This window comes from Leucoraja erinacea, chromosome 16 (assembly GCF_028641065.1).
Source record: "Leucoraja erinacea ecotype New England chromosome 16, Leri_hhj_1, whole genome shotgun sequence".
NCBI lineage: Eukaryota > Metazoa > Chordata > Chondrichthyes > Rajiformes > Rajidae > Leucoraja > Leucoraja erinaceus.
In genome coordinates, this window is record NC_073392.1 from 31,399,585 (window position 1) to 31,418,225 (window position 18,641).

General features: G+C 44.1%; 1 protein-coding gene across 2 annotated transcripts in view; it reads left to right on the plus strand.

Annotated features, from left to right (window-relative positions):
• Positions 1-18,641, plus strand: part of sema3fb (sema domain, immunoglobulin domain (Ig), short basic domain, secreted, (semaphorin) 3Fb) — a 209,152-nt gene that overhangs the window by 137,842 nt on the left and 52,669 nt on the right. For both annotated transcript variants that reach the window (XM_055648059.1, XM_055648060.1), the window contains exons 4-5: positions 5,679-5,741; positions 11,842-11,961. In XM_055648059.1, coding sequence (XP_055504034.1) covers positions 5,679-5,741; positions 11,842-11,961 — 183 coding nt within the window. The remainder of the gene's footprint in view (positions 1-5,678; positions 5,742-11,841; positions 11,962-18,641) is intronic.

Below are 18,641 nucleotides of genomic sequence, written 5' to 3' on the forward strand. Positions count from 1 at the left end.
ACACAACATATAAAAACATTGACAGTACATGTTACAATTTTCTCCAAGTACTCCGTACAGTATAAGCCCGTACACAGTTCATGAATTAATGTACAGGAGATGTAATCTGCAGGGCCCTCTGCACCTCCCACATAGGTCCCATCTTCCTAGGATAGTGCACAGATCGGAAAAGGTGAATACAGATGGGAACATGATTTTCCTGAGATCTGCAGTAAAAGCAGCAAATCTGATCCCACAGATTTCTTTAGTCCAGAATGTCAATGTGCCCTCCCACCAGAGAAGAAAGGAGAGAAATCATAGGAGAAAGGGCAAATTTAGTCTTTAGAGATACAGTGCTGAAACGGGCCCTTTGGCCCTCCGAGTCCATGCCGACCAGCAATCACCCCATACATTAGCACTATCTGACACACTAGGGACAATTTAGTTTGCAGAAGCCAATTAACCTACAAACCTACAAGTCTTTAGAGTGTGGGAGGAAACTGGAGCACCCAGAGAAAACCCACTAGGACCCTATTCCTTGAAGTGCAGGAGGATGAGGGGTGATCTTATAGAGGTGTACAAAATCATGAGAGGAATAGATTTGGTAGATGTACAGAACCTCTTGCTAAGAGTAGGGGAATTGAGGACCAGAGGACATGGGTTTAAGGTGAGGGCGGAAAGATTTAATAGGATTTATTTTAAGGTGTGGGGCAACTTTTTCGCACAGAAGGTGGTAGGTGTATGGAACGAGCTGTCAGAGGAGATAGTTGAGGCAGGAGAATTCAACTCAGTGCCATCTTCCTCAGGTTGGTTAGGTATGGGCCATATTTACTGGTCTTGCCAGCTAGGGCCACATCCTGAAAAGTGAATAAGTAAGACATATCTTGCAGAGATTCTCATATTTTTGAACTTCATATATTTTTGAAAAGCAATCTCACTTGTGAATGAGGAGTGAGTTTGGAAAGTCCAAGCTCACAAGCGCTACCACACAATGGGGAGGAGGTGAGCGTATGAATGAAACCTTATTTTTACTTCCAAGAAATGATCCTTTAACATCATCATTGCAGCCTTGTATCCGTACAGACGATAAATCACTCCAACCGTTTTACTGTAGGAACCAACCATTTAGAGCTCCATAAACCTCCTTAATCACGCACCCTTGACCTACTTAGCAAGCACAGGCTGGTTCTATGTGTGAAATGGCTTCATTTCCTCATGAACATGTGATTCACAGGAGCTAAAATAACGGCATCTCTCTCCAACGCAAGGGCGGAATTATCGGAACGTTTTGCATCCAATTTATTCCTATCTCAACATTACCTGTCTGCGTGATGGAGGGTATGTGAATGTACTAATGCAGGCATCTTTAAGCACCTTGTTAAAGTCATAGAGTTATGGAATCACACAGTTGTACATTTCAGAAATGGGGTCTTTGGACCATCAGATTCATTTTGGTTCATTAACACAAACCCTATTTACCTCCATTAGGTTCCTATCTTTCCATATCTTGCCTGCTTAAGTGCTTGTTAAAATGCCTCTTAAGCATAATAATTGTATCCCAATCCACCACCTTATTTGGTAGCTCTTCACAGATGTCAATCACTCTGTGTGTAAAAAAACCCTACGCCTCAGAAACCTTTAAAAGTCCCACCTCGCATCTTAAAACTACAACGTGATTTTTCATACTGCAACCAAGGGGAACAGTTTTTGGCTATCTACCCTATCTGTACCTTTCATAATCTCATATACTTCTATCAGTCACTGCTCAGCCTCCTTAACTATAGGGAAAACAATCCCAGCCTATTTAATCTCTCCCCATAATTAATGTGGTTCAATCCAGGCAACGATCCTCCAGTACAATCATATATTTCCTGTTGTGTGCTGACCAGAACTGTACACAATACTCCAAGTAATGTCTAATCAGAGTTTCGTAAAGTTGCAAAGCAATATCCTAACTTTTATATTCCGTGCCCGTGACCTTCGAGGGTAAGCATGCCTTTTCCCTTCATCAACACCCTATTCACTTGTGTTGCCACGATCAAGAAACTATTGACTTGGACGACTATGTTCCTCTGTTCATTCAATTTCATTAGTGCCATTCCATTTCCTGTATTTCCCCTCCCCCATTTGACTTCCCGAAATCGCCTTGCGCTTGTGGGGATTTAAATCCATCTGCCGATATTCTGCCCAGCTTTCAAACTGATCCATATCTGAGCCTTAAACAATCTTCCTTAATATCTATAGCACCACCAATTTTCATGGCACCCACAAAATGACTCATCATACCCTCTATATTCACATCCAAGTCATTATTATATAACAAATGTAGCAAAGATCCTAGCACACTGGTGTAGCGGTAGAGTTGCTGCCTTTGAGTGCCAGAGACCCAGATTCAATCCTAACTACAGGTGCTGTTTGTATTGAGTTTTTACATTCTCCCTGTGACCACATGGGTTTTCTCCGGGTACTCCGGATTTCTCCCACACTCCAGAGATGTACAGGTTTGTAAGTTAATTTGCTTCGGTAAAATTGTAAATTGTCCATAGTGTGTCGGATAGCGCCTTTGTACCGGGTGATCATTGGTCAGCACGGACTCAATGAGCCAAAGGGCCAGCTTCAATGTTGTGGTATCTCTAAAGTCTACAACACCACTCGCTGGAGTGCATTATTCATCACAGACTCAAACAGAAAAACATCCTTCCATCACCACCCTCTTCTTCCTATCGCCAAACTGATTTGCGATCCAATTTGGTAGCTCTTCTTGGCTCCCATGTGCCTTAATCTTATCTACCATGTTACCATGCAGGGCCTTGTCAAATGCCTTACTAAAGTCTATACAGATAACGTCTATCTTCATCAATGCCTTTGTTACCCAAGATAGACACAAAATGCTGGAGTAACTCAGCGGGACAGGCAGCATCTCTGGAGAGATGGAATGGGTGGCGTTACCTACATTGTTGTCAGAGATAAGCCCATGGAAAGATTATATTATGTGGCACTTAAGCAATAACGAAGTTAATGAATGAAAGCTCAAAAATTGTGTTTCCATTTTTAATTTGAACTGCAAAGATTCAATGGTTTGAAAAATTATAATTTTGAAGGGAAGCATAATTAAATAACATCCCCAGAGGTTTTCCCCGCTCATCCCTTACAATGCCAGTGGGGGAGCTAGTGCAAAGTCATCATTGTATGCATAAGTTGTCAACATCACGGTAAGAGGACCCAGGGTGATGGCAATATTGTTATAATCATAATCAAAATCATACTTTATTAGCCAAGTGTGTTTTGCAACATACGAGGAATTTGATTTGTCATACAGTCATACCAATAAATAGCAACAAAACCCACGAAATGCATTTTAACATAAACATCCACCACAGTGACTCCTCCGCATTCCCCACTGTGACTGAAGGCGAAAAAAAAGTTAAATCTCTTCCCTCCTTTGTTCTCCCACGGTCGGGGGCCTCGAGCCTTCCGTTGACGGGACGATCTTGGCTCCCGTAGCCGGCGGGCGGGCCCTCCGCGTCGGGCGATCATGTTCCCGTATCGGGGGGGATCTCAGCTCCCCCGCACCAGGCGATCGGACCCCGGGTCGGGGCTGGTCGAGCCTCTTGCGACTTTGGAGCTTCCCGACATCAGTCTCTACCCTGAAACTGCGAGTTCCTCGATGTTGAAATCCGCAGGCCGCAGTTTCAGCGTCGATCCCAGGCAAGGGATCGCAGGCTCTGATGGTAATTCCTCGGCCCCGCGGTTGGTCTCAAAGTCAGTCTCGAGCAAGGCCTCCAACTCCATGATGTTAGGCCGCAGAGCGACCAGAGATACGATCCGGAAAACAATCGCATCTCCGGCAAGGTAAGAGATTGAAAAAAGGTTTCCCCCAACCCCTTCCCCCACCCCCCACATAAAACAAACCAGAGAAAATAAACACATACTTTTAAAACACACTAAAAATAACAAAAAAGACGAAAAGACAGACAGAACGTTGGTGAGGCTGCCATCGCTGACAGTGCCACGGGATGAAATGAGCAATATCAAAGAGTGTGATTATTATGGCACTCTAGGACTAAAGTGGGAGCAATATTACTGTGTAAAGAAGTCTGGGCTTGAGCACTGGGCCTCCACTCGCTGGAGTTTAGAAGGATGAGGGGACCCCTCATTGAAACCTACAGAATAGTGAAAGGCTTGGATAGAGTGGATGTGGAGAGGAGGTTTCCACTTGTGGGAGAATCTAGGACCAGAGGTCATAGCTTCTGAGTAAAAGGACATGCTTTTAGAAAGGCGATGAGGAGGAATTTCTTTAGTCAGAGGATGGTGAATCTGTGGATATTTTTATGGTAGACATTGATACATTCTTGATCAGTGCGGGGTTATGCAGAGAAGGCAGGAGAACAAGGTTGAGAGGGAAAGATAGTTCAGCCATGATTGAATGGTGGGGTTGACTTGATGGGCCAAATGGCCTAATTCTGCTCCTGAAAACTTACAAAGTTATGAATTTTATCAGAGAATGTTAGTCACAGTGTTAGCCTATCCCACAGTGTACTCTATTAACACATAGCGTGAGCATTATGAAGTTTGAGCACAAGGTGGGAGCACTAAAACACAAGGTGGGAGCATTATCACAAAGTATTACACTATGAGCATTATACACTGTGAGCATTAATGCTCTGCGTGTACATTAAGGCAAACTGTGAGCATTATCACAGAGTGGGTTAATTATCATACTGTGAGTATTATCACGGATTCTGAGCATTATTACACAGTGCGGGTGTGATCATAATGTGCGAACACTCTCTCAAAGTGTGAATTCAATTGCAAGATGCACAGTTTGGGCATTATAACACAGTTTAAGTATTATCGCACGTCAGGGGGCTTAGCACCCAATGTGGATAGTGTTGCATCCGGTTTGTATTATCTCACCAACTGAGTGTCACAAAACGTGAGTATTATCACAAGGTGAGCATTACTGTGGGTCAGGGAGCATTAATATAGGAATTTTGGACCGGGAACTCTTTACACTGAGTCACCAGTGAGTCAATAAACCGAGTTTTCATCATTCTGAGACGCAAAATCAAGTAAATTGTAGTATTGAAGATTAATTGAAGATTTATATCAGAATGCAACCTGGGGCGGAGGGTTTCAGCTACAGGGAGAGGTTGGGTGCACTTGGATTGTCTTCTCCGGAACATCAGAAGTTGAGGGGTGACGATAGAATTTATATAAAATTGTGATTAACATAGATAGGGTAGATAGTCACAAGCTGTTTCCCAGGGTGGAACTGTCCAACACTAGAGGGAATAAGGTTGAGAGGGGGGATGTTTAATGGAGATGCGTGGGCAAGAATTTTACACAGAGGGTGGTGGAGACCTGGAACGTGCTGCCGGGGGTGGTGGTGAAGGCAGATACAATAGTGATGCTCAAGAGGGGTTTGGATAGGCACATGGAAATGTGGGGAATAGAGGGATGTGCGCAGGCAGAGGTATCAGTTCTGCTAGGCATCATGTTCGGCACAGACATTATGGGGTGAAGGGCCCATTCTTGTGCTGTACTGTTCTATGTTCTATGTATGAACGGTTACATGGGGAAATGTAACTAATACAGTGGTGTGGAATGAGCGGGGACCAGTTGAGTCATGCAGGGCTTTGTACCCGGTAATAACCAACATACTTTCAATGGCCAATGTTCCATTTTCTCTCTTTCAGATTCACTGGTCTGTCAGTCAGCAGAGACGTGACGAGTGCATTCTTTCTGGTAAAGATGAGAACGTAAGTGCTTGCCCTATCTGACCTGCCTCAGCTCTCCATTGACAGAAGCCGTACAAGTATAGGTAGAACGTTTGCCATTCACACAGGCACAAAAAGCATTTATACAATGTTTATCACATCCTCGCGAGGTCCCAACCCCAAATTTATCTTTCAAGTATAGGGACTATTGTAATATTAAGTAAAGAGCACAACCATTTGCAAACAGGTCGGGTGCCAATAGGGAAGATCTCAATCTGAGGTTGATGGACTATTGTGGGCCCGAACACCTGAATTCCCTACTCAAAGGGAAATATACTGTGTAGTTTTTTAAACTCTTCCTTATGCATCTGTAAAAGCAATCTTCGTCTAAAATCTCTTGAGATTTGTCTTCAATAGCTCAACTATGCTTTTTAAATGTGTTTATATTAATTTCAGTGAAGCATATTTTCAGAAGTGGGTTGGAAGGCACGCTTGCAATTAGATCACATGTTTACATGCACACAGCCATGGAAGTACTTATACCATTTAAGAGGCTTTTAGAGAGGCACATGGATATACAGAGAATGGAAGAATGTGGATCATTTGCAGGCAGAGCAGATAGTCATTGAGTCATACAGCGTGAAAATAGACCCTTCGGCCCATCTTGCCCATGCCCCATCTATACTAGTCACATCTGTCTGCATTTGGCCCATATTGCCCTTTAAACCTGTCTTATCTATGGTCCTGTCTAAATGTTTTGTAAATGTTGCAATAGTACCTGCCTCGCCTACCACCTCCAGCATTTCGATCCATACCCCAACAACCCTATGCATAAAAAAAGGTTATCCCTCAGGTTCCTATTAAATCTTTCCTTCCTCACCTTTAACCCATGTCCCCTGGTTCTTGATTCCCCTACTCTGGGCAAGAGATTCTGCATTCACCCAATCTATCCCTCTCATGATTTTATACACAACAATGTCCTATGTAACTGTAACGTGACCTCCCAGCTTCTATACTCAATACTCTGACTGATGAAGGGCAACGTGCCGAAAGATTAGTGTAATTTAGCATCATGTTGGGCATGGACATTGTGGGCTGAAGGGCCTGTTCCTGTGTTTGTTCTATGTTCCCTGTGGAATCCCTCATTGCTTCACTGAAGCATCTGCCTCATTCATGGCTCCACATCAGGGAGAGGGACCTTGAGCCCACAACTTTGATCCAAAGCAACAGTCATGCCAAATTGGCACCTGTAAGAATTCCATAGCAATGATCAAATACAGGTGTACAACATCATGACAGGAATAGATCGGGTAGACGCACAGAGTCTCTTGCCCAGAGTAGGGGAATCGAGAACCAGAGGACAGAGGTTTAAGGTGAGGGGGGAGAGATTTAATCTGAACCTGAGGGGTAACTTTATCACTCAAAGTACGGTGGGTGTATGGAACAAGCTGCCAGAGGAGGCAGTAGAGGCAGGTACTATCGCAATGTTTAAGAAATATTTAAACAGATACATGGATAGGACGGGTTTAGAGGGAAATGGGCCAAATGCAGGTAGGTGGGACTAGTGTAGATGGGGCAAGTTGGGCCGAAGAGCCTGTTTCTATGATGTATGACTCTATGACTCCAAGTCTAGGCCCTGGTCATTCCTTTAAATAACATGGTTTATTGCTTGGCCAAGAACACATAGCAGTGACTCACTAGTATTAAACAAGCAATATTATTTCAATGAACTGTAACAAGCAACAGTAAATGCCTGAGTAATTACTGTGTATCTGACCTTGTGTCAGCGACTGCATTTCCAGGATATTACTAGGATTACTTTTTGACTTAGCATGAATACTTGTGGGATCGATTAACCGATCTTTTAGAGGCTTTCGAATAGACATGCCGAGATGTACAGGTGACAGCTCACATTATCGTGTTTCACTCATGACAATTATGAATGGTTCTGGACTTACTCAAATTTTCCTCTTGGCTGCACATGCATAAAAAGGTTTTTTTTTTTTTCCCCCTGCATTGGTAATCATCTTTCATGAATTGGGGCAAGGATGCTGAAAAAATGATCCATGCTCGTTGGTGTTGTGTATACAAGAGTTTCGCAGACCAGACTGCACCCAGCCACCGATGTACACAAGGCATCTACCCCCTTTCAACACTACTGTCTGTCACCTGGCCTCACTCCTCGTCAATAACATGCTTGTAAAGGGCCTGTCCCACTGTACGAGGTCATTCAAGAGTTCTCCCGAGTTTCCCCTGATTCGAACTCGGAGAATTACGGTAATAGCCGTTCGTAGGTACTCGGGGCTCTCGTGGACATTTTTCACAGTGCTGAAAAAACTTTGCGAGTTTCCACGTTTCCCGAGTACCTGCCGTTAGCATTACGAGCCGCTACGAGACATCCACGAGCTCCGACGTACCCGCTATGTACATTCTACGTACTTACCACGAGTTTGATTTTTTATAAATTCGGGAGAGCTCTTGAATTACCTCGTACCGTGGGACTGCCCTTAAGTAGATCAGTTTATGAGGTAAAACATATCAAAGCATCTCACGAGGAGCTGAGGCAAGAAACATCACCAACCAGCCTCTAAAACTGGTGACAGTGAGGAAGGCTGTCGGACCATACACCCCGATAAAGATCAGCTGCAGAAACGGACAGAAAAATGTCGTTTAACCCGAGCAAGTTGTATTAGTTTCAGAGATACCGCATAGAAACACACCCCTCAACTCACCGAGTCCACACCAACCATCGATCACCCATTCACACTGGTTTAGTTTAGAGTTTAGGGATACAGCATGAAACAGGCCCTTCAGCCCACTAGTCCATGCCAACCATTGATCACCCATTCACACTAGTTCTATATTATCCTACTTTCGCACCCGCTACTTACACATGAGGGGCAATTATTACAGAGGCCAATTAATCTACAAACCTGCCATGTCTTTGAGATGTGGGAGGAAACCGGAGCACTTGGAAGAAACCCAGATCATGCAAACTCCACACAGACAGCATCCAAGATCTGGTTTGAACCCAGGTCACTGGAGCTGTGAGGCAGCAGCTCTACCAGCTGTGCCACCGTGCCACCCTAGTTCTTATGTTATTTCATGGTATGCTGCTTAGTTTATGTTTAGTTTATATTCAGGTTTAGTTTAGTTTAGAGATACAGCAATGAAACAGGCCCTTCGGCCCATTGAGTCCATGCCGACCAGCGATCATCGTACACTAGTTCTATCCTACACACTAGGGACAATTTACCGAAGCCAATTAATCTACAAACCTACACGTATTTGGAATGTGGGAGGTAACCGGAGCACCCGGAGAAACCCCATGCAGTCACAGAGAGAACATACAAACTGCGTACAGACAGCACCTGTAGTCAGGATTGAACCTGGGTCTCTGGCGCTGTATGGCAGCACCTCTACCACTGCGACACCGTCCCTGTGCTGCTCAAGTACCACAGCTCCCAGTGACTGACACAGCAGCAAGGAGGGCTGAGGTGCTAAAACAAAGCAAGCCTAAATCATCGGAACCAGGCCTTTCATCCTCTTGTCTCCGCCCCTTCATACACTCATCCCTCAGGAGTAACACATCTGACAAGTGGTCCCCAGGAAAAATAACCAAACCAGTAACTCGAGCCTCTGAGAATGTTTCAGAATCAGGCATTTACATCCTAGCCGAGTTTTTATTATTAATAACTGGCTTTGTTACATATGACAGAGATACCATCTATTACCCAGTTAATCATTTTAAATATGCTTTGTTAACATGTAATACATTCTTTGTGGTGTGATTATTCCTGACAAGGTGAAGGGTGGTATTTGACATCCAAACAGATGCTAACCTTTTACTTTCCATCGTAAATGGCTGCGTGGGCCATGTATGATGTGAGCAAACATGTATGATGTGGGCAAACATGTATGATGTGGGCAAACATGTATGATGTGGGCAAACATGTATGATGTGGTCAAACATGTATGATGTGAGCAAACATGTATGATGTGGGCAAACATGTATGATGTGGGCAAACATGCATGATGTGGGCAAACATGTATGATGTGGGCAAACATGTATGATGTGGGCAAACATGTATGATGTGGGCAAACATGTATGATGTGGGCAAACATGTATGATGTGGGCAAACATGTATGATGTGGGCAAACAACTGCTGGAAGAAATCAACTGGTCAAGCAGCATTTGTGGAGAAAGAAACCAGTCCATGCTTTAGGTAGTCTAGAGGGATTCTGAGGAAGGGTCTCAGCCATTAACTGATTTCTCTCCCCATGGATGCAGCTTGACTGTCTTCCAGCCTTACTGTTGTTGCTTCAGGTTCCACATCTCCAGTTTATTTGTTTTCATTTATGATATGGAGATAATACCTCATGTTCCTGAAGCACAGTCACAAGGGATCCTTGAGATTCGCTATGGAAACAGACGCTTTGGCCCACTGTCCACGCTGACATCAAGGATATAAGTGTGGTACTAAATTAGTACTTTGTATCAGTATTCTCCAGAGAGAACTACATGGAGTACAGTGAAGGGAAGGAACTACAGATACTGGTAGATAGACACTACGCAGATAGACACCAAATGCTGGTGTAACTCAGAGGGTCAGGCGGCATCTCTGGAGAGAAGTCTGAAGAAGGGTCTTGACCCGAAACGTGAGTCTGAAGAAGGGTCTCGACCCGAAACGTCACCCATTCCTTCTCTTCACAGATGCTGCCCGGCACGCTGAGTTACTCCAGCATTTTGTGTCCATCTATGGTATAGAGATATACTATGTAGTGTAGCGTATACTAACACACTGGGGTATTTTGAGATGAAGGAGGAGGTGGTTCTGGATTACCTGAAGACCATTGAAGTGTTTAAGCCCAGAAGGATCTAACCCATGTTATTAAGGGAGGAGATGGCTGGGGTCTTAACTGAAATCATTTTATCCTATCTCGCCACAGGCAAAGTCCCAGAGGGTTAGGGAGTAGACAATGTTTTAGAAGAGAAATATGGATAATCAAGGACATGATAGTTCAAGCAGCCTCACATCAGTGGTGGGGAAACTGTTGGAGAGGTTCTTAAGAATAGGGTCTGCTTACATTTGGAAGAGAATGGACTAATTAGGAACAGTCACAGCATACGAAGGGCCACTTACAGAAGTCAATTAGCCTACCAACCCACATGTATTTGGTATTTGGGGGGAAACCAGAATACAGGGAAGCAACATGTCACAGTGAGACTATGCCATCTCCATACAGACAGCACCGGAGATCAGGATTGAACCTGGATTTAAGTTGCTTTAGCTGTGAGTCAGCACCACCATGCGATGTCAGCCCCACATTCCTACCTACCATCTATGGTAACCCGTCGTCCCCTTGCTCATCAGATATATATCTACCCCTGCCCCAACAATATTCAATGAATCTACGAGGAAGTGTTCCAAAGACTCACGACCCTCTAAAATGGGCAACCCCTTATTATTAAACAGTAATGCCAGGTTGCAGATTTGTCCACTAGAAGCAGCATCTTCTCCCCATCCTGTGGCAAAGTTCCTCAGAGGGTAGTCCAGTGAATATATAGAAACATATCCACGTCTGACAGAGATGTTTGTTCTATCTAACCTGTTCTCTGTTTCATTGTGGGTTTATAATTCGGGTTCTAGAACTGGCTACCATAATGTAGATATAAGGTGACACTTAAAACTGTAGAAGTTGGCACTGTAACAAAATGTCCTCACGCTCCCCAAAATGTTAACCCAAGAACGCTGCCCCAACAGCCAACTTAATGTTCAGCGAACATCTTATTGCGGGGCGGCACAGTGGCGCAGTGGTAGAGTCGTTGCCTTACAGCGCCTGAGACCCGGGTTCAATCCTGACTACAGGTACTGTCTGTACAGAGTTTGTACATTCTCCATGTGACCTCGAAGGTTTTCTCTGCGCGCTCCTGTTTCGTCCCACACTCCAAAGACGTACAGGTTGTAGGTTAATTGTCTTCGGCAAAATTGTAAATTGTCCCTTGAGTGTAGGATAGTGTCGGTGTACAGGGTGATCGCTGGTCGGCGTGGACTCAGTACACTGAATGGGTCTGTTTCCACGCTGTAGCTCTAAATGATTGATATATGCTCATGGTGTTCTTCTCTTTTAATTTTGTCAGGGTGAGTGTGCAAACTTCATCTGCCTCATTGAGCCGTGGAACCGTACACACCTGTATGTGTGTGGGACTGGAGCTTATCATCCTATTTGCACTTACATCAACAGAGGACGCAAGGCAGAGGTAAGTACCAAGTCAAGTCAAGTCAAGTCAAGTTTATTCGTCACATGCACATACGAGATGTGCAGTGAAATGAAAAGTGGCAATGCTCGAGGACTTTGTGCAAAAAGACAAACAAACAAACAACCAAACAAACTACAAACAGAATGTAACAGAATCAAATATTCTTTTCCATATTAAATATTGTGGGCGGAAGGAAAAAGGGAAAAAACAGCAATAATTTTTTTTTTAAAGCAGCAGAGTGGTACAGTAAAGTTAGTCCCTGGTGAGATTGGAGTTTACAGTCCGAATGGGAAGAAACTCCTTCTTGAAACTCCTTCTCAACCTCTCCGTTGTCACAGCATGGCAACGGAGGCGTTTGCCTGACCGTAGCAGCTGGAACAGTCCGTTGCAGGGGTGGAAGGGGTTTTACCTAAGCAACACCTGTCACCTCACTACCTTCAAATGGCTACTTGACGTGGAAACTACTGGTGGAGAGGGAGACCATCTACCAGCATGTCAACGATTCATTGGAATTAGTCACTAATGGAAACAACTGTATTCGATTATTCATTCACAAGTGTTGCTGCCGTCCCTGGCCATTTTAGAGGATACTTAAGGAGCAACCACTCTGCTGTGAGTCAGAGGAGATAAGGAAAGCCGAGTTCCTACCCCAAAGTTCAGTGAAGAAGAAAGGATTTTATACTAAATTAGTAGCTTCATGGTCACAAGTATTGATGTCAGCTTTTTTATTCCAGATTAATTTAACTCGTTTTTTTAGTTTTAATTTTAGAGATACAGTGCAGAAGCAGGTTCTTCAGGCCAGCGAGTACACCCAACTATCCCCGTTGCACTAGCACTATCCCACACATAAGGGCCAATTTACAATTTTTTACCGAAGCCAATTAACCTACAGACCTGTGCATCTTTGGGATGCACGAGAAAACCAGAGCACCCGGGGAAAACCCACACGGTAACAGGGAGAACATCGAAACTCTGTACGGACAGCACCCGTACTGAGGATTGGAGCCAGATCTCTGGCGCTGTGAGGCAGCAACTCTACTACTGCTGCTGCCCCTGATTAAATTGGTTACCTGGTTACTGCTTGGTTAAATTCTCCAGGTGTCATGGTGCGTTTCAAGTCCATGCAGATCAATCATCTAGGCTGTGGTTGCTAATCCAGTAATGTGACCTCTGTGCCACAGTACTCACTGTAATGATTGCTAGTTTACAACAGACCCAAGCACGAGGTGAGAGTATACCTCAGCAGTGGGGTGCTCGGAATTTATCATGTCTCACTTAGATGGAAGCCATGAACTGAGCCATTATTTCTGGAATAACCTCATCTCAACATTAATTCCTTCCATCTTTTCCCATGGGAATCTTTCACATATAATGAATACCCAACGCCCATATATAATGGATACAAAATGCTGGAGTATCTTAGTGGGTCAGGCAGAATCTCTGGAGAACATGGATAAGTGATGTTTCAGGTCAGGATCCTTCTTCAGAAGACGGGTCTCGACCCGAAACGTCCCCTATCCAGGGGGAGGCATAGGAGAGAACGTGAGGAGGATAAAAAGTGGGATTAACGTAGCTGTCTATAAAATGGATGGTTGATGGTCAGTCTGGACTTGATGGGGTGAAGGGCTTGTTACCCTTCTGCATCTCTCTATAACTCAGAACATTAAAAATATTTCTTCACCGTCTTTTCTAAACGATCTCTGATTTGTTCTGTACGTTTTCATACCTCTAGTTTCCCTTTCCCCGACTCTCAGTCTGAAGCAGGGTCACGACCCTAAACGTCACCTATTCCTTTTCTCCAGAGATGCTGCCTGACCCGCAGAGTTACTCCAGCATGTTGTGTCTATATTTGGTGCATCTCAAGTCAAGTCAAGTCAAGTTTATTTGTCGCATACGCATACAAGATGTGCAGTGAAATGAAAGTGGCAATGCCTGCAGATTGTGCAAAAACTGCGGAACAGAATAGAACAGAATCAGTATTTACATGTTAGAAAATATTTTTTTACAAAAGACACAACACAACAGTAAATGAGAGTAAATTAGTCCCTGGTGAGATAAGATAAGAGTCCTGATGGCCTGTGGGAAGAAACTCCGTCTCATCCTCTCTGTTTTCACATCATGACAGCGGAGGAGTTTGCCTGACTGTAGCAGCTGGAACAGTCTGTTGCTGGGGTGGTAGGGGTCCCCCATAATGTTGCTGGCTCTGGATCTGCTCCTCCTGGTGTATAGTTCCTGCAGGGGAGGGGTGAGTGTAGTTCCCATAGTGTGTTCAGCTGAACGCACTACTCTCTGCAGAGCCTTCCTGTCCTGGGCAGAGCTGTTCCCAAACCAGTTTGTGATGTTGCCGGACAAGATGCTTTCAGAGTAGAAGCACTGAAGGATCCTCGGAGAGACTCTGAAGGGCCTGTCCCACTTGGCTGTCATTTGTGTGTCACGCAGATGGCGCGCGAAGATTTTGTACATCGCAAATTCCTGCGACGCCGCGCGTCACTGCCTATGTCATCGCGTACCATGCACGTGTAATGCGCACCATACACGCATCACGTGAGTGTCAGTTCCTTCCTTAAGTTTGACGTTAATTTGATGTTAAATCCGGATCATCTTGTTTACCTAAACCAACCCTGATTTTGTGGCAAATCCCTTCATTAATAAAGCCAAGATTCGTTATGATTTGCTAGATCGCTCCCATTTACCCACATGTTATTATTTTTTCTTGACAATTAATCATCCCTCCCTGGCCTGTAATTCTTAGTGAATTCACATCTGGATCTCTAATGCCTGTGTGGGTCCATTCTGCAGCAAACCAATTTTTTCTTGTTTTATTTTTATTACTAGTATTTCATGAGGTAAGGCATCAGGAAGCATAATATCTCAATCACTATATTCACAATCTTCTCCCTACCAAGCCACCTGCAGTGAAAGGAAAATAGTAAATTAGAATATGAGTACCTTGTAATAAGCTGACTGTTCATTAGCTCTCGTTCATGACTTGATCACCTGCTCGCACTAGTTCCACGTTGTCCTACTTTCGCATCCAGTCCCAACACAGTAGGGGCAAATACAGAGGCCACTTAAACGACAATCCCACACGTCTTTGGGACATGAGAGAAAACGGGAGCACCCGGAGGAAACCTACGGGGTCATGGGGAGAAGGTGAAAACTCCACACAGACAGCATTCCAGGTCAGGATCGAACCTGGGTCTCTGGTGCTGTGAGGCAGCGGTTCTACCAGCTGCATCGCTGTGCCACCCCTTATTCACCAGCATGGCACACTCTACCAGCTGGGGCTTTGCATTCTTGCCAAGTACTTGAGGGAGGATGGTGATTGTAGCACCTAGCGTATGTGGGAATCTGTGCATTAACGGCTAGTCCCACATCAACTTGGCCCACACTGTGAACATTTGTACTTCAAACGGCAATACTGAAAAGGGAAGCAGGTGAGTCAACAAGGTTTGCTGAAACATCAGAGGCAAACTATCCAGCAAAAGAATTTCACTCTTTCAACCCCTGAAAACCACCACTTGTGCTCATTTGTTCAGGAGCTGAATAAACATCTACCTGTTAGGAACAAGGAGGGGGGGGTTCTACATAGAACTTTGGAATTATCCACCATAAAAGATGTACAGTATTTGAAACCAGGAAGGGTGGCCTCTGTTTTAATATTCATGGAGCAGCTTTATAAAACCCTTTATATCCATTCCTCTCAAAATAAATGTTGGCATTGCTAAAGAGGCTTTAGATAAACATGTAGGGAATGCAAGAAATGAAGGGATTTAGACCATGTACAGGTGGAAGAGATAAATAAGCATCATGTACGGCATGGGCAGTGTGGGCTGAAGGGCCTGTTCCTGTGCTGGACGGTTCTACGCTCTATGTTTTTCCCAGCAGCAGAAGGTAGGACGGGAACATTCTGTCATCGGATTTTTGACAATGTCAAAATTTTTGACGCATGTGTGACAATTTTGAAAACTGGACAGCCCTACTAGCTGTCAGAAAAGCTGCACACTTTACCCAAGAGGTCTGGTCAGAGCCACAACTGGTTGCGTTTGACAAGTTGTCGTATTACTGAAACGGTCAATGTCCACTCGATGAGGTTTAGGGAAATATCATTTTCCAATGATAAATGACAGGTGAGTGTTGAAGAAAGCATCAGGAACACAAGCAAAATAATTTCTCTCCCCATCACCAGCTCTATGTTATGTTTTTGTCACTTTAGATCAAACCTGAAGGTGAACGTCTGTAGGTGCAACCTCATCCCATACCTCTCACCCCCATCTCCCTTTAAAGCAGATAGAATACCACTACTCCAGAAGTACAATCAGAAAGCAAAACTGCTGGGAGAACGTAGATATGCATCTATTAAACCATCGGAGTAATCCATCAGAAAACATAACACCCTCCAGACATATACATCAAACCAACGCCCTCCTTAAACTTACACCAAACGTTACAGAGAACACAACACCCACTTTACATCCACACCAAACCATCTCTCAATACATTAAGGACACAGTGCTGGAGTAATTCAGCAGGTCAGCACAGTGGCGCAGCAGTAGGGTTGCTGCCTTACAGCACCAGAGACCCAGGTTCTTCTTGGTTCTTGGTTTCTTGGTCCTCCAAAATATTCAAAATGGAATTTAACCTGGAGGTGGTGAAGGGAGGGCTTAAGCCAGAAAGGGTTATTGGGAAGAAAGAGCTACTTTAAATTTAGTTGCATCTGGTTGGGTAACTATAGTTGGGTGGAGATTATTCCAACCTGACTACGGGTGCTGTCTGTACAGAGCTTGTACGTTCTCCCTGTGACCGCGTGGGTTTACTCTGGGTGCTGCAGTTTCCTCCCACATTCCAAGAAGTACGGGTTTGTAGGTTGAAACGTGAAGGAAGGAACTACAGATGCTGGTTTATTACGAAGATAGGCACAAAATGCTGGAGTAACTCAGCGGGTCAGGCAGGTAACAATTAATGGTTTTGGTAAAAATTGTAAATTGTCCCTAGTGTGAGGATAGTGTTAGTGGCTGATGGACTCAGAGAACATGGATAGGTGACATCTCGGCCCATATCCCTCCAAACCTGTCCTATCCATGTACCGGTCTCACTGTTTTTCTTAGATGTTGGGATAATCCCAGCCTCAACCACCTCCTCAGGCAGCTTGTTCCATACACCTACACCCCTTTGTGTGAAAAGGTTACCCCTCAGATTCCTATTAAAACCTTGCCCCTTCACCTTAAACCTATGTCCTCTGGTCCTCGATTCACCTACTCTGGGCAAGAGACTCTGTGCATTGGCGTGGCAAGGACGCAGTAATTGCAGGCTGTTTTTACGAGGAATTGCACAGGTCGTATTTTGGTCCATAATTGTATCTGCAAACTCGCATGGGTGCTGCTTTAATATGTTGATTGATTGATTGACTGAAAGATAGAGCGTGGAAACAGGTCCTTCAGCCCACCACATACACGCCGAACATCGATCACCCAATCACACTAGTTCTATGTGATCCCACTTTTGCAACCATTTCCTACACACAAGGGGCAATTTACAGAGGCCGATGAACTAATCAAACCCACACGTCTTTGGGATGCGGGTGGAAACCGGAGCACCCAGGGGAAATCTACGCGGTCATAGAAAAAACATGCAAACTCCACACAGACTGCACCAGAGGTCAGAATCGAAGTGGGTCTCAGGCGCTATTTTATTTTTAGCTAATTTCATCAATCTTGATAGGGGATGTATGTAAATGTTAGCTGCACATTGTTTCTGCACCAAAGAAAGGATAAAATTCAGTTTCTGGGTAAAAGTGTATCGCTTTCTAACCAAAAATACAATTTCTGAGCTTTACTGAAAGCATTTTAGAAATCATCAAATATATTTGTTTACATGTTACCCATACTACCGGAGCCACAAGCAACAAGTGCTGTCAATTTTTTTAAGTTCACGCCTCTGCGGGTCATATTTATTCAGAGTTTTCTATTAATGTCAAACTTACTGGAGTTTGTACGGATACTGCCAGAGAGAGAGAGAGAGAGAGAGAGAGTGCAACACTATTATGAAATGACACAGTCAATTTGGCAAACTAGTTTTGCTGGAGCAAGGGTTTGCAGGCATTGGGAATGGGTCAGCACTCTCCATTCCCTCCCCGTACCATTTTACATCCAATTAAGGGACGGAAATTACGTCCGGGCAACAAATCAGATGCATTGACCCATGTGTTTGAATTTCCGACCTGCTCCTGTTACTGCCACAGTGTCTCCATGAAACCCTAATTACTAACGTTTATGAGGACAAAGTGTGTTATTAAAAGAGTGGTTGTACAATTTGTCAAAAGGCACAACTCCCAAAAGCAGTCTGCTTCGCTGTGGCATGTTTTAGGGAAGTTTGTGTAAGGAAGTGGCATGTTTTAAAATTGTTTAGATGTATAAGTGTTACGAAGAAACTGCATCTGATAGCTTGTGCTGGTGGACCATGTTTCCGCTATAAAAGGTGCATTCATGCTTTTTTTATCTCCTGATTTATACGCAATGTGTGTTCCAGCTCAAACATACCCTTTGTAATTGATTCTGTAGCAACATGAAACTATAAATGAAAAGCCTTTTGCAAGACATGAAGGTGTCCAAAATGTTGATTGAAAAAAGTGTTTAACCAACATTTTTTTCCCTCTACTTTCTTCCCCTCTCACTCTCTCC